The sequence below is a fragment of the Engraulis encrasicolus genome, chromosome 2 (genome assembly GCF_034702125.1).
Source record: "Engraulis encrasicolus isolate BLACKSEA-1 chromosome 2, IST_EnEncr_1.0, whole genome shotgun sequence".
In the NCBI taxonomy this organism is placed as follows: domain Eukaryota; kingdom Metazoa; phylum Chordata; class Actinopteri; order Clupeiformes; family Engraulidae; genus Engraulis; species Engraulis encrasicolus.
This window is the reverse complement of record NC_085858.1, coordinates 40,994,772-41,014,833: the sequence shown is the minus strand read 5'-3', so window position 1 is coordinate 41,014,833 and position 20,062 is coordinate 40,994,772. Positions and strand designations below refer to the sequence as shown.

Genomic DNA, 20,062 nt, shown 5'->3' with positions numbered 1-20,062 from the left:
GACCTTTCAGCTCAGTCTTGATCCGCTTGTTTGGTCCGGACCAGGATTCGCTGGTTTGTATTCAGACCATCCCAAGAGGTCCGAACCAACGAAAATCTGGTCCGTTTGGTTGTTTGGTCCGGACCAAACGGGGTAGGTGTGAATACGCCCTTAAATAATGTTCTGTTGATTATTTAGAGTAGACAAGAGAGTAGAGTATCATTTATTAATCCCGACGGAAATTAAGGTGTCTAGTAGCATACGCATACATAAATACAGAAGAAGACACAAAGACATTGCACATATATTCACCATACACACACACACACATAATATACAGTGGTGCTCATATGTTTACATACCCCAGCAGAATATAAGCTTTCTTGGCGATTTCTCACAAAATATGAAGGATTACACAAAACCTTTTTTTTCACTCATTGCTAGTGACTAGCTTAAGATATTTATTAGCAATATTCTGTGTTTACTCTTTCAAAAGCATAATCAAAACCCAAACTACTCAAATGACCCTGTTCAAAAGTTTACATACCCTAGTTTCTGATGCTGAATATAGCCCTGTTTAACATCAGGGACCGCTCTAAATTGTTTGTGGTAGTTGTGGATAAGGCTCTTAATGTTCTCAGTTGACAAAACAGCACATTCCTCCTGGCAGAATTGTTGTTTCCTAAAATATCTTTGGGTGTCTTGCTGGAACCTCACATTTGAGGTTTCCCCTTAGTGGCTGAATGATGTTGAGATCAGGAGAGGGAGACGGTTCGCTCAAAGACTTCATTTTATTCTTTCTGAAGCTAATGACGGGCTGATTTGGCTTTCTGTGCTGAAATATTGTCATGTTGGCATGTCCAGACAATGGACCATGTGCAGTTTCAAGGCTGATGAGTGTCAACTTTCCTCCAGTATTTTTCACAGGGCAATGTATTCATCATTCTGTGAGTATGTTCTCAGTTGACAAAACAGCACATTCCTCCTGGCAGAATTGTTGTTTCCTAAAATATCTTTGGGTGTCTTGCTGGAACCTCACATTTGAGGTTTCCCCTGAGTGGCTGAATGATGTTGAGATCAGGAGAGGGAGACGGTTCGCTCAAAGACTTCATTTTATTCTTTCTGAAGCTAATGACGGGCTGATTTGGCTTTCTGTGCTGAAATATTGTCATGTTGGCATGTCCAAACAATGGACCATGTGCAGTTTCAAGGCTGATGAGTGTCAAGTTTCCTCCAGTATTTTTCACAGGGCAATGTATTCATCATTCTGTGAGTATGGACCAAAAGTGTAGTGCATTTGTAACTCAAATGTCCCCATGACATCAGTGGTCCATAATCATGTTTCACAGAAGGGATGGTGTAACTTTCATCATAGGCTCCGTTGGCTGTTCTCCAAATGGTACTGTTAATAGTGGCTGAAAAAAGTTCCATATTGATCTCATTTTTCCAAATGACTTTGTCACAGGCATTTTGATGCTTCTCATTGTGCTATTTGGTGTACCATATACAAAATAACATGTTTTCATTTTTGTCGTAATGGCTTTCTCCTGGCAACCCCCAACAGCCCATCTTTCTTCAAGTGCCTCTTTCCTGTACAGTTAAAAAAAAAAATCATGTTGTCCTATATTTCACCTGAAGTTATTTTTGGTTGTCCTATCCTCCTGAACAATTTCCCTTGCAATGCTCATTGCAATGCAATGATTCCCTTGCCCATTGGCTTGATTCCAACCAAACTCCTCATATTGCATTTCTGAATTGAAATTCCAACGGTGCCAACATGACAATATTTCGCACCACTGTATATATATACACACACATACATGCACACGTGTGAGTCCAGGTGCCAAGGTTACTATTCATAGTCCAAGGAAGAAATCGGGGGTCAAGTATCAATTAAAAGAAACATACAGGGGGCGCTGTGGCGCAGCGCGCTAAGCCCCCCACATTTGGGCTTACATGCCCAACCCCGGGGACCCCGGTTCGAGTCCGGCCGGGGTCATTTCCCGATCCTCCCCCGTCTCTCTGTCCCATTCGCTTCCTGTCACCATCTTCGACCGTCCTGTCAAATAAAGGCATAAAAGCCCCTAAAAAATATATAAAAAAGAAAAAAGAAAGAAGCATACAGATGAAGTTGAATTACCAGATTTGTCGGTTTCATAGCACACAAACGTTTGTGCAGATAAATACACAAAAAGAAAGGTTTCTGCCAGATAAATACATCAGATTAAAAGAGGATATTCTAAAATACCATTTTAAAACAGCAAACAGGTGAAACGGGTGACATTTGAAACTGTTGGTAACTCTGGAGTAGGGCTGCTCGATTATGAGAAAAATCAATGTCACGATTATTTTTTTAGACGATATTTCTTTTAAATATTTTTTGGGAGCTTTTTGGCCTTTATTATCATAGGACCGTGTGAGAGTAGACAGGAAATGACTGGAAGAGAGAGATGGGGCAGGGTCGGGAAATGACCCCGCAACTGGGGTCCTCGTGGACAATGTAAGCCCAAATGTGGGGGGGTTAGCACGCTGCGCCACAGCGCCCCCTAGACGATATTTCTTTTAAAGACAAATAATTGTGCTAAACAATTCACAATCTTCCCTCCCTTCAGCAGCGTGAGTGGTGAGCCATAGAGAAACACACAGTGGTGCTCTGCATGAGTGTTGGGTAGCAAGTCTGCTCTCTGCTCACAATGGCTCAAATTAGAGGTGCACCGAAAATTCGGCCGCCGAAAACACAAAAAAAGACACTTTCGGTTTTCGGCCGAAAGCCAATTGAGCGGCCGAATCGGAGGCCGAATAGAAAATGAATTGAAAATGGGCATTAATTAAACAAATTTCAGTTCTACTCTAACATTTGAAGACATCAAATACACATTTATTTTCTTTCCAAAACATTTGGATGTGCATTTCTGCCAAAAACACTATTCGAAATTCGATGGCCACTATTCGAATGTTATTCGAAAATCGAAAAAAAAAAAGAAGTGCGTTTGCTAACTGAGGGACTCCCACTGTCATCCCTTGAAACATGTAGCCTAAATTCCGCCGACGTATCAAAGAGTTCAATACTTATTTACAGTGGCCTTCCATCTACAGCACCAGGGGGGAGCAATAGCTAGAAAATGCTGTCGAGTGTACACCTCTGAACGTCCAGCAGTACGTTCTGGAAGAGGGAGTCTGTGCGTCAGTGACGAGAAATATTTATCATTCCCTTCCCCTCCTTCCATTCTCGTGGCACGGCAAAGTAAACCCCACTGAACAGTTGTTCGCTAGTTGGGCTGCATTAGAACTAGTTAGCAATTGACATTGTTGACAGACAGTATCCCGATTCGCACGGCTACAGGGGGTGGCTTTTAGGCTACAAAGTTTGTTTTACAAATCCGAAGCAACGCCATATAACGACCCCCAAATAGTTGCAGATTGTAGTAAGCCAGATGAAATCGCCTCAGCTAAGAGTGCTCAGCTAGTTTACTTCGCTTGTTAGCTTATCATTATTAGCGTTAGAGATATTGAAATAACCTGCCATTGTTGACACTGACTAACAGCTACAAGTAGCTTACCTTGCAGAAGTTTACGCTGGCCAAATCAGACGCAAATTGATGTGACATTATTCCCGAACAGTTACAGATGACAGTCCATGTTTACAAAACCATCACCAATCGCAGATTTACAGTGTCAACGATTTATTTATGAATGCCCAATGCCCATTCCCGAAATGCACGAGATGCGTGGCTTCTCCCTGGCTGTGTGTGTCGGCGGGGGGCGGGACGCTTTCAGACACACTCGCCTTACGAGTTGGAAATGAAAGATGAGCATCGTATCTAGACCTACCAGAGAAATTAGAATACAGGGGAGCTACTAGGTTAATTTAATGTAACTTAACCCTGCAGTACTTTTCATTTGTCACTTAACACTGCTAGGGAGGCCAACACAGATTTTTTTTTTTACTGGCTGGATTTTTTTATTCGACAGGACTATTCTAAATTCGAAAGGAAAACGAATATTCGCACATCCCTGTAAACCATAGATTTCAGCAATATTCAAAAATAGTGAAAAACCTAACTTTTGATCACTTTTGACTGAACTGTAATATTCGGTTTCGGTATTCGGCCAAGTGATTCATTATTTTTCGGTTTCGGTTTCGGCCACAAATTTTCATTTCGGTGCACCCTAGCTCAAATGGAGGGGAATGTAATTTGCGCTTAGCGTGACAGTATTGACAAATATTAATTTAACTCGATATTATGAAATTTAATATTGTTTGCCAGCAATATTGGTATCACGATATAAATTCAATGTATTGCACAGCCCTACTCTGGAGTCCAAAATTTAAATATGCAGTTATGCATAAACCCTCTTTTCGACCAACCTTAGCCAATGCTCACAATTAGGAATGACTCCAGTGGCTCTACAATAAGTTACATGAAAACCACATGCATAAGTGCTAGGTATTTCTTGCAGAATGAGAAGATGCATTGTCATGCATTAAACCCTTAGCGGAGCACCTATGTTATAACCTTACAATAACACACCGCCGGCGTTGAACACGTGGAAAGATGCGGAAGTAATTGACTTTGTATGGGAGAGGAGGCGGCAGAAGAGTGAAAAGCAGCAAACGCGTTTCTAGAGGCGAGGGCGTCAAAAGCCGAGGGTGTCAAAAGTTGAACTTCATCTAAAAATATTTAATGAGCTCTGCGGCAGCAGGCAGCAGCTAATGGAATGTTCACATTTTTCTAAACACGAGCTTCGGTTGGTTGAGATTCCTGGCCGAACGCTTCAGGTTGAATCGTTTGCCGCGTTTAACGCCCCTGACCAGTGCTTTCCATGCAGGAGTCAGCAGCGTTGTGGCTCTTTCAACGCCGGCGTTGTGATCGCGGCATTACTGTCACCAAAATTGTAATGTCTATGTCTTAATCTGTTACTTAAGGCTCTCAGCACTGTCATAGCAATGTTGTTATGATGTAGTTGAGTATTTTCAGCAAATATTGCTCAAATAGACCCCATCTGCAGTAAGAGGCTACGATGATGTTGTTATAGAAAGAATGGTTCTTATTTTTCTGTCATGGAGAAAGTGGTTAGTCATAACCACATACTGTACTTCCCAAACATAATTTTCACACCTTTGGGTACTCTAAAGGAGCCAACCAGGTCTCTACCCATGATTTGTCCCAAATCATGACTCTGCCACCTCTTTGGTGATGTCGCAGCCTCATTAGGACATGGTGGTCATTCCCCAACCATCCACCTGGATTACACATGAACATTGTCAATAGTAACACATTAAAAAATAAATGTAATGTTGGGAAGCTGTCAATGAATGAACTGTGTAGAGCACAGCTCTGCCAGTAGAAATGCAGTGAGTGCACAGTGAGTTTCCTTGTGCTTAATCTGTGCAGGGGGTGTTCACTCTAGCAACTAGCTACTAGCCACAACTGGCTAACCCTAATCCTACCTAAGTGCAAAATGAATGGGTGTCAATGGAGTTTTCTACCATTATAATTTTTGTGATTTTTTATAATGTTTTGCCCTGAAATATTAATATCTAGTTCGAATCTAGAAATAATAAGACTTCATTTGAATAGCATTTCGATTATTTAGCGCCACTAGATTATTATATACTTGGTCACAAAGCTCAATTTTTATGAGGCCAAACCCATGAACATTAGCGGGATGCTAGCGAGTACAGGTCAAAATCTTCTAAGCTGCTGTAAAACTACACACCTGAACGATTTTTCAATACAGCCTATTGTTAAACACCAGTCATAGTACTTACCAGGAATGTTTTGTTGATGATATTTGTGACTGGAAATCGCAGTAGCAATGTATTTAGCATATGAGTTCCCCTTTCCATTCCATACATTTTCCCACATGAAGGACTTACCGACGCTCGCCAACTAGTGGACACTCCATAGGAACTGCAGTATGCATGCAAAGCTAACTGGCTACAATGGGAACCAATCAGACTGAACCTTCTTCCTGTGTTCTAAATTCTCTGATCTGTGCTATGTCGAGCAGGAAGCCCTTTGTGTTATTGTACGCTGTTAAAATGGCCATTAGTATGAAGATTCTTGGTGACCCTTGGTCTTGTGGAGTGGTATGGACAGTACATGTATCCTGGCTTCAATCCTGCTCAGCATTACTAATTCCATGTGATTCCTTACTTTTTTTTTAGGATATGGTGATATTACTCCAACAAAAATACCAGAAAAGATCATGGCTGCCACCGTTTGCATAATTGGACTGTTTGTCTTTAACTATATCATCAGTCAGATTTATGCCACTTTATCCAGCAAAAATGTATCTAGGTAAGTCATTTTGCCAATAATTTTGGAGTGAGGAGTCCGCACACTTGACATTGTTTTTTTTATGCCATGGCTGGATCACGTTACGACTGTTGTCTTCAGTTGAAACGACATCCTATCCTGCCATGGAACAATAATATATTTTTTTAAAACAAAGAAAAAGGATCTTATGTGTGCAGACTCCTCACTCTAAAATAACTGTCAGCATTTTTCCTGCACCTTCTCCTGGGTTGTGCACAATCTTCGCCTTCTACTGGAAGTAATTATTCCAGCAAAAGACTGTCCCAGTTGATTTATATTCCTAATGCATATTTAGATTTGGAGTAAAAACTCTGCCAAAATATCAAGTTAAGATGTTGGGGGAATGAGAATTTAGAATGACATAGTTGTTTTTATATGAGGCACAAGTGCTGCATAATTGAAGGAACAGGGGGTGCAGACCACACTTCAGTTGTAACTGTGTAGTACTTTGTATTCAAGGGATTTTCCGAAGGTGAATGCATATTGAGCTGATTTGTGTGTGCTTGGTAGTAAATACATAACCAGAGAGCAAAATCACGTCAATCAGATGTTTTTTGAGAAAGTTTGATCGTACTGTGTAAGCCACGTTAGCATCGTTAGCTGTGCCGTATACCCGTGTCAAACATATAGCACAACTAACATGTCTAACACAGTATTATCAAACTTTCTCAAAAGGCATCCAATTGACATGATTTTGCTCTCCGGTTATGTACATATTTACTCCCCAACATGCAAAAAAGCCCAATATGCTTTCGAATCTGGATAATCCCTTGAAAGGCTTTTCCATTGCAGTGTAAATGTACTTCTCATAAGCAATATGACACGAATGGGAAGGATGAAGTTAACAGGTATCGTCCCAGTTGAGATAGCCTTATAATAATAATAATAATAATAATTCATTTTATTTAAAAGCGCCTTTCAAAAAACTCAAGGACACTGTACAGAGAGAGGCAAAATAAAACAAGACAGATAAACAGATTGTAAACAAAAAATAAATATATAGAAAATAAATGAAAAAATAAAACAAAATACAGTTAAAGAATCATAAAGAATAGGCTAATTGAAATAGATGAGTTTTAAGTCTTGATTTGAACAGGGGTAAAGACTCAATGTTGCGGATGTCAGGGGGAAGGGCATTCCACAGCTGAGGTGCAGAGCAACTGAAAGCTCTGTTCCCCATGGTGCTGAGACGGGCAGAAGGGACAGAGAGGAGAATGGAGGAAGAGGAACGGAGGGGGCGGGAGGGAATAGCAATATGAATAAGATTAGACAGATAAGGAGGGGCAAGATTGTGGATAGCCTTGAAGGTGTGGAGAAGTATTTTAAAGTGAATTCTAAATTTGATAGGGAGCCAGTGGAGATGTTGGAGTGCAGGGGTAATATGGTGACAGGAAGGGGTTTTAGTTATGATGCGGGCAGCTGAGTTCTGGACCAGTTGGAGCTTGTGGAGAGATTTTTGAGGGAGACCAAAGAGGAGAGAATTACAGTAATCAATGCGAGAGGTGACAAGACTGTGTATAAGGATGGAGGTAGAATGGGAGGTGAGAGAGGGGCGGAGACGGTTAATGTTGCGTAGGTGGAAATAAGCAGACCGTGTGATGTTGTTCATGTGGGAGAGGAAGGATAGAGAGCCATCAAGCATGACACCCAAACTCTTAACTTGAGGGGAGGGGGAGACAGGAGAGCTATCAATTGAGAAGGAGAAACTATTTGCTTTGGATAAGGTGGATTTGGTGCCTATAAGTAGGACTTCAGTTTTGTTCGAATTCAGTTTCAAAAAATTTGAGGTGAACCAGGATTTGATTTCAGAAAGACAGGTGGTGAGGGAGGGGGGAGGGAGAGTGTCAGAGGGTTTTCCAGATAAATAGAGCTGGGTGTCATCAGCATAGCAATGGAAATTAATATTGAATTTGCTATTTGAACTTATAACTCAAAGTGTCTTTAGCAATGTGATTTGTGCATTTTCGTGGAGACTGCAACTCCATTTTCTGAAAAGTTGCATGTGATTGACTTTAACCGACTAATGAGGCTTAGTGGTCGGTCAAGATTTTGACGTTTTTGGCACGAGTACAAGAAAGTGTTCCATTTTTCTCTCTCCCCAAACCGTAGGCCTACTATACAAATTATTCCAGTTACACATGGACAGAATTTTAAATTGCATGACACCCAATATCTTGCTTGTTTTCAACTACGTACATGAAATATCTACTTCTGTAGACAAAAAAATATACCTACTTTTGTGTCTAAATGAAATGTCTACTTTTATGCCTAAAGAATAAATGAAAATTATTCGGTTAAAAGCCAATGCATAAAATGGGTTTTAAAAGCAGCGACGGATTGGGCCAAGCGAATGATTCATGGCATTTTACAGTATGTACTTCTGTGGTTAAATGGAGCAATGAAGCTATTTAGCACACGGTTGTGCAGGACAGAGTTCACATCTCTCTCCGCTCTTCCATTAAAGCTCTTTTTATTTTCTTTCATACAGGGTCATGTATCAGAATTTTCTTACATCAGTGACAATTTTCATGAGACAACAAAATCTTAGTGTATCTCTTCGAAAAAGAGTCATCGATTACCTCAGTCTTCTGTGGTCAAGATATCAGTAGGTGGATTTTATTAACTCATATTTTTATTACCTCATAAATTGTTTTATCGTTAGTATAGTAGTTGTTGTACACTTAAACTAGATACTAGTCTATCTGTATTTATATTTCATTTAAGAGGTGAAGCATACCCAGGAGGACGATTTATACTTTATGACTTACCTAAAGAACTACAGCACATTGTGCTCATGAAGGAGAGAGGAAAATATTTGTCCAAGGTCAGTGTTTTTTTTTTTTACTTTTGTTTTTCTTTTCCTCATTGTGTAAACAGCCAGCCATTCATGTCAATTAGTGCAGTGGTTCTCAACTGGAACAGTCTTGGGACCCACCATTTTCCACTCTCATTCGGTCGCGACCCAATTTTTTTTTTTGCGTTCAAGTCTATTCAATGCAATTCTCAAAATGTAACCAAGACTCTAATGACTGGTTGCAGGCTATCTATCTCGCATAAATATTCAGATTGTATCTATGACAACAGATGACACGGAGTTCACTAGCCTATCAAAATAAAAGTTGTAAATTGTTGCAGGAAAAGTTGGAATTTTTTTTTTTTAGAATTACGTTTTTTTTTTTTTACACCAAGGCTCCGCGACCCACCCATGACCCTTCCACGACCCACTGTTGGGTCGCGACCCACCAGTTGAGAAACACTGAATTAGAGTAATAAGTAGAGAGGGGCATTACAAAGTAAATAATTAAAGCTTAACTGCAGTTCCAAATTTCTGCTTCAACTGACCAGAATGTCTTGTAATAATACAGATTCCTTTTTTTGAGCAAGCTGGGTTAGATTTTATCCAAGACATTGCATCAGTAGCAGTGATGTACTACTTCCCACGAGGAGAAATAATCCAGTACAGCGAGACAGTAACTAGGGAGCTCTTTTGCATTGTTCGAGGGACTTGTCAGGTAAGCTCATAACAGCATTATTAGGTTTCAACTGTATGCAAATATGCCAGTATTTATGGACAAGTATTAATATATAACAGTGTCAGAGCATGTGAATGGAGTTCAGCAGGTGAGGAGAATTTACGCTCCGAGCTAACATGGATGTTCTCTTAAATTCCCTATCGCTCAAGACCATAAGCATTAAATTCTTTTCTTTTCCTTGCAAATCGGTTTCTATGCACCTGCAACTCTCCCCTCGGGCATAACTGTTACAGTGCACCTTACTACGCGAGGGAATATCCAGTCATATAAGCTAACCAATTTCAAGTAAATTTAAATTACACAGGGCACTGTACTATTTTGAGGAACTTTGCCAAGGCGGTGTCCCGTCTTTGGCAAGGCGGCCGCCTTAGTTAGAAAGCGCTGCGGGAAACACTGCTGCCAGAGACATCCAATAGCAGAAGAAAGGAAACCCAAAGGGTGATTTATGCCTCGAGACAGAGATTTTGATAGGAAGGTGAGATGGGACAGCCATGTAATCGTACATAGAAATTAACGGTGAAGATTCGTAACGCAAATATGTCGTCTACCCGCACATCTCCCGCCTTTCTGGTAACAAGAGCCAATGTGCCTGCTGAGCTGCGGTGCCAGTGATCCAATCATCTGGCTGCATCGGCGCACGTGAAATGATGCGCATGCTCAGTTGTGAAAAGCCGTTGCTCTCATGCCGTTACGGAACTACTGCGCCTGCGCTCTGTCAAAAAAAATGTGAGAAAAGTGGCTTAAAAAGCTTTGTTTTGACTCGTATAACACAACCAAGCAGTTTAGATTGATCAGTTTTTCACGGTGGTTTCAACCATATGGTTTTCACAACCGCTGGGTTCTTCCCCGTCCTATACTCAGTTTCCCCATTCATTTTTCCCATTGACTCTCAGATCTGGTCTACATAATCGCGAAATAGCACCCCGAAGGCGTCAACAATATGGCCGACATCTGACCCGTATCGATCTAAACCGTCTCTGCTCGAGACCAACGTCCCTGCGTCGTGATGCAGTGAGCAGCGCAGTTAACGGAATGAATCCCCTCTAAGGCTATCCTAAACGATCATTTTTCTCTCGATTAATCTATCAACTATTTTTTTCGAATAGTCGATTAGTCAAACGATTCATTTTTCAAGTAAATGAATGGAACCAGCGCGTGTAGCCTACAATGGCTTGTTTGACGATATTCAATCACATGGCATTTTGGGTTCGTGTTTTTTGTCAATAACACTACTCTGAAATGTATTTGAACCTATTATAGTGTGTTACACACGAAATGCCTCGTGTTAATGCAGACAAAGTTCTTCTGGCTATAATAACTTTGACAGACGAAATACCAACAATGCTGCGCAACGCAACTGCAGGCATTTCCGAAAGCGGTGTAATGTAGCTCCTGGCGGGCCGCGGGAAGGTTGCACTATGCATAAAATAAATCCATGAATAGTCGAAAGTAAAAACTGCCACTACTGTCAGGAAAAGCCCCCGTGTATTTGTGCATGAGTGTGTAGGCCTATGTTGAAGAGAGCTCCCGACGCGGTTGAGAATATAGGGATGGGCCTCCGCAAAAAAGATCGATCCACAAAGTTTTGGAATCGATATCGGATTTTTCGGACGTGAATCTATATTGGATCGTGGATCGATTTTTTTGAACACAGCCTTAGCAATTCTAGGGTAAATTATCAGTGTTGTGTTGCAGTAATGTAACTACTTTTTTCTGATAAAAGTAGTGTAGGCCTAACGAGTTACTACTAAAAAGTTGGTAACGAAACACCGTTGTCTGTGAACTTTTGCGATTGGAGAGATAAATATGACTCCCTCTCTCGGGCGCATAGGCGCAAATAGAGATCTACCCTATTTGGAGGAAGAGAGAAGTGTGTCGCGGTGTCCCCTCCTTCTCACAGTTGCACTAGTTTTGAAAACTTTGAGGAGCACCGTGTGTGCATTTAATAATAGGGCAGATCAATGTCCGAGTGATCCGATTCCGAGACAAGTGCAGTTTGACACATTTTCCGAGCTCGCGCTATTGTACAGCTTGCACGTCCTAAAACCACAGGACTGGTGCCTGCTGCATTCCGCAGGCAATTAGCCTAGCCACAGAAGACGCTCATTACCTTTTGCTACGAATGCGGGGGGGGTTGTAGTCACGCCACATGTCAACCGGCAACCTTAGGAAAAAAGTGCCTCTAACCGTTTGGGAGATATGTCAATCTGCACGTCTTCTCCCGCCTACTTTGTCCTCTTTCGAATTGTGTCAACTCCCAATGTCAGTGCTTAGCGCCCAATGTCTCCGGATTTGTTTGTATGGTAACAAGTAACGAGCCCAGCACTACTGCCAACAGGTTGGCAACTACGCTTTGGAGAAACAAACCCCTGAAATAAGGATGCGATGCTACACGTGCATTTGTTGTTGTTTCTAAGTCTCGATGCTGGCATACGCTTGTCACAGAGATTAATAAAAGCCGTCAAAACCCCGCGACAAATAATAGTAGTAGTAGTAGAGTGCTATATTGTCATTTAAATACAGTGAGTATGGCAAATGTGTCAGGTTTGGCAGAAGGACGATGTGACATTGATTTGGCTGTGGCCTACATAATACTGACAAAATGCCGTTATAAAAAAATAAGCGTCACGGTCAAAAATGATAGCGCAACGGGCCGCCACGCACTTTTGCGCTAGCTAGAACCCTGAAGATTTAATGTTTAATTTTCATTGTTGTCGAGTCTGTGAAGCTAAAAACAACCGGCACGTCTAGTTTACTCTTTGTATTGAAGCCAGTTTGAACAATCATCTCGCTGTCCCTACCCTTGCGACGGAAACGGATAGCGCAGCTAGAATGGAGCTATAGATTATAATTCACTGTGTTGACTCACTCCATTGAGGCTCTAAACAGAGCATAACCCGCTCTTAACACTCTAGGGGCCTTCGCCAACTTCGCTGCTTGCCCCTAATACCCCAATAACTAACTTTTATTGCGTTGATAATTCATGACAATTTCATCACTTTAGACATATCAACAGGTTCACACACAGTTGCATTTCCTCATTTCTGATGGTTTTCAAATCCTCACAGGCTATCGTCTTTGATTATGTTTCATAATTAGAGCTACCTCTAAAACGGCAGTGCAGCGTGTCTTGCCTTGTCACAAGTTCACAATAGGCAACTTTTTTCAAACAAAAAGAACAACAGCGCAGACCCTCTCAAAACCTTATTGACACCAAAACGGTAATGACCAAGTCTCTTAATCAGTTATTTAAAAATGCTCAAAAAAACGAATGCATCCATTGAAACAGGTGAGAGCAATACTGGAACCAAATATAACCGTCGCTCATGACCTTTTTTTTTTTTTTTCAAAAGTTGGCTCTGCGCTCTGTCAATTTTGTGCATGCTTCGCTCCCCACTCACATACCCTGAACAGGATTATATATATATATACACTGTATATATATATGTATTATGTAAGTGTAACTGACTTGAAAATTTAACTGACATGATAATATTGTCTGTCCCTCTAGATTTTAACAGATGATTTGTCAAATATTGTGGCTCTGTATGGAGAAGGGATGTATTTTGGAGAGGTAATATTTATAATAATAATGTTATAAAAACACATTCCTACTATGCTTTGTTTAAAGGTGCACTGTGTAATATTTTTAGTTGTTATTTTCAAGAATTCATGCTGCCCATTCACAGAATGTAATGGTGCTGGTAAGTATTTGTTAAAAAAGTAACATCTAAGTATTCATAATGACTGGGAAAATTACATTTTACATGCATGAAAAGGGGGATCTTCTCCATGGTCCTCCATTTTTGAATTTCCAGAAATGGGCATTTTTAGCTGCAAAACTTACTGTACTTGGTTTATTATAGTAAATATTGGTTTATTATTTTGTAAATATTCATGAAAAGATCGAATTTGGTAATAAGCAGCGCAGTTTCATTGAGCAGCATAGTTGCAGTACCCACTCTGGCCACATTCTACACAGTGCACCTCTAAAGATTACCTTCATCTCTTGTGCTATTTTGTTTGTGCAGGTTGGATTTTTGTTTGGAAAGCCATCTTTGATGACAGTACGAGCAAAGACACACTGTGAGATTGTGTCTATTGAGTTTGACAAAATGAACACTGTCCTTCAAAAATACCCTTATATGAAAAGGTAAACACAATTACATGTCCTTGCCATATAATTAGAATATCGTGAAAAGGTTAATTTATTTCCATAATTCCATCAGTAATGTTTAACTTTTATGGCTTGTAGATGCATTGCCCACATTTTGAACTATTCCAATCATTCAATCATTCATTCATTCATGTGTTTACACATTTTGGCCTTCCAGCCTTCTAGTAATAAAATCACCATTTTCTTCAGAAAAAAAGAAAGAAATTCGGGTCACATCAAATTGGTTGAAATTTGGTACTTTCTACATAACATGTCAATTTTCAATACTTGGTTAGGATTGTTTGTCTTAATCACTGCCATGATGCGTTTAACATTGAAGTCAATGGCAGAGGCATTGCATGGGCATTATGGAAGCCCAGATGTCCTTGAATCTTTGCTGTCAGCTGTTTTTGTTTGTTTGATCTGGTGAACCACACTTCACTCTTCAATATACCCCGTAGATTTTCAGTGGTTGCCTTTGCGCCCTGCATGAAGTTGTTGGGCTGTTTTGAAGCCTCTGACACAGGTAGGGAAGTTAGGTCTTCCAAAAAGATAACTTGAATTTGACACCCGAATTAGTCCGAAAAGTTTTCAAGAACACTAAAATACTAAAACCATGATACTGGATTGGAATGGAGGAATGGGCAAAAATCCATTGGGGACCTGTGCCAACCAAGTTAACAACTGATGAAAGGGGGCTAATAATTATAATAATTCAATTTGCTTTTTTTTTTGTCCTGTTTTTTTATTTCAACGGTATAGTGTAACGGTATAGTATTCTTTTGAACCATACCATTCTGTCTTTCTTTCCACAATAACAAACAACTTCATGTCAATGGTAATTTTCATGTAGAAACCAAGAGTGATTTCTAATTTCAATGATGTTTAATGTGAGATTGTGTCAGTGTGTGACTGTTAATTTCTCCTCATCAACAGAGACTTTGAGATTTTGCAGTCAAAAATAGACTATAACAAAGATCTTATGAATGCAGTTGAGGTTATGGTGAGTTCAAAACAAACTGCACAAGAGGAAAAGGATGATGAAACAGCATTTAGAAAGAAAGAGACTGTCTTTGCATATGAAGGACGCAGATATGCCAAAAAGTCCAAGTGTTGTAAGTAAAATTATGCTGCTATTAAATGTACAATCTGTTGGATAATCAAAAATCAATATAGCATCAATATAGCATCTGGTGTCCATGGCATATTCTGCTGTATGCAGTGCATCTGCTTTCTGGTTATTTTGTGTTTCCCACTTTTAATTCTAAATGTTATTCGGGTTACTAATTTATTTCAGACATTGAGGATTTTGGAAATTTCCCCATTTATGCTGGTGCAGAAGAAGAAACAGTGGAAGAACGACTCTTGAAACTCAGCAAGACAAGGATGATACCAACGGAACCAAGGTGCCTGCATATATTGATGCTCTTTGTCAGGTTTTGAGATCCTCAGTAGCTTTTTAATGATGAAAAGGGATGGTAGGGCTGGAAGGGTAGTCATGGGTAAGCGGTTCGGGTGTCAGACTTGTAGCCCAGGGAGTGATGGTTCAATTCCCAAATCACCAGGTAGGTGGGCAGAATGACCACCCAGCGATCTCGCCCATCCTCCATAACTGAGGTACCGCCCTGCCACACTGCTACCTTGGGACACTTATTGCTCACTTGCACAGTGACCTACGCCGCGTAAAATTGTCAGAAAATACGCATGGCACTGCATTCATGTATGAAATGTGCATGTACAGTATAACCTGCAGCAAGCATTTTCCAACCTTTATTCATCATTACGTAACAGGTACAGTCTCTGGAGCGATAGAAGCCTTTCTCAAGGCCACCTTATCCATGCATTAGGTTGAAGGAGAACATTGGTTCTCTTTCAGTCGATTTTCGTTTGATGTCTCTCTCTATGGGACGCATTTTGTCCGCCAGTTGAACTTGTTTTCTTGTATGTATCATATTTGAAATTCTTATGTTTCAGTTCAGTCTTAAATAGTTGACTAATGTAATGCATTATTTGTTTCATATTGAGTAATAGTCTTCTGTTGCTATAGAAGTTCTAGTCTGAAAGATAGATTAGCTCAAGCAACATATCTAACATATGTAGTCTATCTTTCAAATTTGATGGATTTGGGTAGTTCTACATTTTGTAACATTTGGCAAATGACCTTTTCTAAATCGTATATTTGTTATTTCTTTTTCAGTACATATTTAGAGCACGTGGAGCAGTTTTTCTGTACAACTTGCCCATCTACATTTTTAATGAGGTATTTATTGAAATAGCACAATCAACACAATTAAAGTCCAGTTATTGGTTCATTAAGGATACAAAAAATAACTGCTGCTAAAACTGTTCCTCTGTTTATTTTGATGCACATCACTTACTTTTTATTCACATTAACAAGCCTATCTTATTGTGGTGAAAATATGACTTCAGACATGTTTGGCTTTGTAATAATGTTACATATAGCCTACTGCTAGCTTGTCTTGGAAAAGTAGAAATTCACCTGAACCACCTGAGCTCTGTCTTGAGAATCACTGTTCTAAAATACTTCTCAACTGGTTATCTCAACTTGACCTCCTTTGTCTTAGTTATGTCTTCTATCTCCAACAAACAAACAACCAACAAAAAACAAACCTTTTTCTAAACAAATAAATTTTTCTCTTTCCACAGGAATGCAATTTTACCCAGTAGTTCAACATACATCCGCTGGGAAACTTTCCGTGTTTTGCTGGCCATTGTGATAAGCGTTCTTACAGCACTACTTTTTTCATTTTTGCATGCCCAGAAATCCATCTGGGTCGTGTTGTATATTCTTGGAGCATTTTGTTGGGTTGACATCTATATTCGCATGCATGTGGCATTCTATAAAGACAACCATCTTCAAGTTGACACTTTGGAAACAGTAAAGTATTATTTGAAAAGTACTTTTTTTTTGGACTTCATCAGCTGTTTCCCTTGGGAGATTCTTGCCATTGTATTTATGAATATCAATATGGAGACTTTGTATAACAACCTTGAAGTACTTCACTTGATGGCATACCTCAGAGTGCCTCATATTTTACAGTTGTATCGTGTTCCTTTGGCATTCTCTTTTTATCAATCAGGGATTGCAACTGAAAAAACAGCTGTGACATTTTTCAAATTTTTGCTCTATGCAGCATTGTTTCTTCACTTTTGCACTTGTTTTGTATTTGCAATCGTATGCCCCCTTGGAGATTTTCAGGGCGATTCATCAAGCTATAATTTGCCTGCAACAAAACACAACTGCTCTGCAATATCATGGGTGTTTCACATGGATTCAACTCACAGTGTTCATTTAGGTACGTTATGTGAGTGAGTTTACATGCACTTCAGTATCCGTAATATTATCGGGATATTAGCATCCAGGCTTTACATTTAAAACAGGTAAACACCTTAAGGCCCTTTTCTGCTGCCTCTTTTCTACCTGGTACAGCCCCACACAGCATGACTCAGCCACCGTTTGTTGCGTTTCGATTAGCAAGTCCGGCATGGCACAGCTCGAAAAGCAACCTTCGTTTTCTTTTTGCTGGCTGAACAGAGCCGAGTGGGTACTATCGCTATACCCAGAATGCGTGTCAACTCGTCCTCATCGGTCACACAACAATCATGCCGGCAACCCGATTAACTTCCTTAGACTTCACTTTAATGTGACACTCATAATAATTAACGGTGCAGAACCGACACACCGTTGGGCCCCTATTTTCAGGAATGTTACAGCTGAATTCACCTTTCAGACAATATTGTGCCCTATCTCTGTATTTGACCACATTATAACGGGGGATTATGCCGCCACTGGATATTATACCTTTATATTAAATATAAAAGTTATTCATTATTTTAGAAATGGTGATTTGAAGCGTCACCAAATCACCGTAAGAAAAAATAACGACTACAAATTCCAGGAGAACTTTGCTGGGTGATTTGATTTGATGCGTCATCAAATCACCACGGTGTGACAGGCGGCATGGAACAGAAAAGCAGCCAGGCAGATAGGCTAACACATTTCGAGGATGGAGATATTAACGTTGTCGAGAGAATCTTTTAAGTATAGGTTACTGCACAGTACTAAAAGCCTTGGTGCATGCAATCCAGCTGCTTAAAAAAAAAAATTGTCCGCATTGTTAATAACGCTCATTGTCATTACAAATCATCTGCGGGGTGAGGAGTTTTTGACATTTTAAGGTAAAATTAGGCCATTCTAGGGGTACCTAAAAGGTAAATTATCAGTGTTGGGTTGCAGTAATGTAACTACTTTTTTCTGATAAAAGTAGTGTAGGCTTAATGAGTACTAAAAAGTTGGTAACGAAATACCGTTGTCAGTGAACTTTTGCGATTGGAGAGATAAATATGACTCCCTCTCTCGGGCACATAAGCGCAAAATAGAGATCTATTCAGAAGAAGAGAGGGGTGTGTCGCGGTGTCCCCTCCTTCTCACAGTTGCACTAGTTTTGAAAACGTTGAGGAGCACTGGTGAACCGTGTGTGCATTTAATAATAGGGCATATCAATGTCCGAGTGATCCGATTCCGAGACAAGTGCAGTTTGACACATTTTCCGAGCTCGCGCTATTGTACAGCTTGCGCGTCAAAACCACAGGACTGGTGCCTGGTGCATTTCGCAGGCAATTAGCCTAGCCACAGAAGATGCTCATTACCTTTTGCTACGAATGCGTTTTTTTTTTTTTTTTTTTTAGTCACGCCACATGTCAACCGGCAAGCTTAGAAAAAAAGTGCCTCTCACCTTTTCGGAGATATGTCAATCTACACGTCTTCTCCAGCCTACTTTGTCCTCTTTCGAATAGTGTCAACTCCCAATGTCAGCGCTTATCGCCCAATGTCTCCGGATTTGTTTGTATGGTAACACTTTATTTTAGGGACACATCTATTAGCACTAATACATAAAATATTAATGCATGTGTAAGTAACTTGTAAGGCATGTACTAAGCAAAATAAGACAGTTGTTAAGCATGTATTCACAAATGTCTTGTTCATGCACAATAAGGGATTTATTACCATTATAACCTTAGTAAGGACCTAGTAGACCTAGATTTCTATGTATGTGTAAGCAGTAAGGGCCAGAATACAATGTGTATAAGCTCCTGGTACACTGTGTGAACAAACCCTGAACAGTGTGAAAACAGATGTGGAATAAGGGTCCCTATTCTAAAGTGATGCATTGCTCAGCCCAGATGGCTTAGGGCCCCCGCACTACCTAGGGCCCCCACTCTACGCTCTACGATTGTTTGGATAGCAACTAAATTTCACAAGTGAGGGGAGGAGCTAAGGACATAGGCTCAGAGCTGGGTAGGTTGTCTGTTGGCCTAGATTGCGTACCCATCATGCACTGCACTTCTTGAAGCTAATGTTCTCAAACATTCACTTAATTATCACAAAAGAGTAGTTTAGTTTTGCTTCAAAACTATTATTCTAATGTTCTGCATTTATTTTGGGTTTTTTTACAATTAAAACTCAGTGGTACATGAAAAAGAATTACATCTCACCAACCCACCGCCATTGACAAGTGTACGTTCAATCCTTGCTATATATAGGCTCTTGTTACCTCCCTCTCAATGATATGAACAAGAGAAAACTAGATGACTCAGCCAAGTAAGTATTAATTATTTGATATACCCTTACACTTTGTGATTGGGGGGGCTAGGTAGTGCAGGCCTGGGTGATGTGGGGGCCCTAGGACTTTGGTAGTGCAGAGGCCCTGAGCCATCTGGGCTGACCAATGCATCACTTTAGAATAGGGACCCTTATTCTGCATCTGTTTTCACACTGTTCAGGGTTTGTTCACACAGTGTGTCGGAAGCTTATACACATTGTATCCTGCCACTTACTACTTACTAATAAATAGAAATATAGGCTTACTGGTCCTTACTAAGGTTATATTAGTAATAAAACCCTAATTGGGCATGAACAAGACATTTGTGAATACATGCTTAACAACTGTCTTGTTTTGCTTAGTACATGCCTTACAAGTTACTTATACAGGCATTAATATTGTATGTATTAGTGCTAATAGATGTGTCCCTAAAATAAAGTGTTACCC

General features: G+C 40.2%; 1 protein-coding gene across 1 annotated transcript in view; it reads left to right on the top strand.

Moving 5' to 3' along the window:
• LOC134439026 (uncharacterized) overlaps window positions 1–20,062 on the top strand; it is a 156,962-nt gene that overhangs the window by 76,498 nt on the left and 60,402 nt on the right. Inside the window, exons 18-27 of the mRNA XM_063188831.1 lie at window positions 6,152–6,284; window positions 8,791–8,907; window positions 9,027–9,126; window positions 9,668–9,814; window positions 13,347–13,409; window positions 13,867–13,988; window positions 14,928–15,106; window positions 15,289–15,397; window positions 16,189–16,251; window positions 16,659–17,308. Of these exons, the coding sequence (XP_063044901.1) occupies window positions 6,152–6,284; window positions 8,791–8,907; window positions 9,027–9,126; window positions 9,668–9,814; window positions 13,347–13,409; window positions 13,867–13,988; window positions 14,928–15,106; window positions 15,289–15,397; window positions 16,189–16,251; window positions 16,659–17,308 (1,683 nt within the window). The remainder of the gene's footprint in view (window positions 1–6,151; window positions 6,285–8,790; window positions 8,908–9,026; window positions 9,127–9,667; window positions 9,815–13,346; window positions 13,410–13,866; window positions 13,989–14,927; window positions 15,107–15,288; window positions 15,398–16,188; window positions 16,252–16,658; window positions 17,309–20,062) is intronic.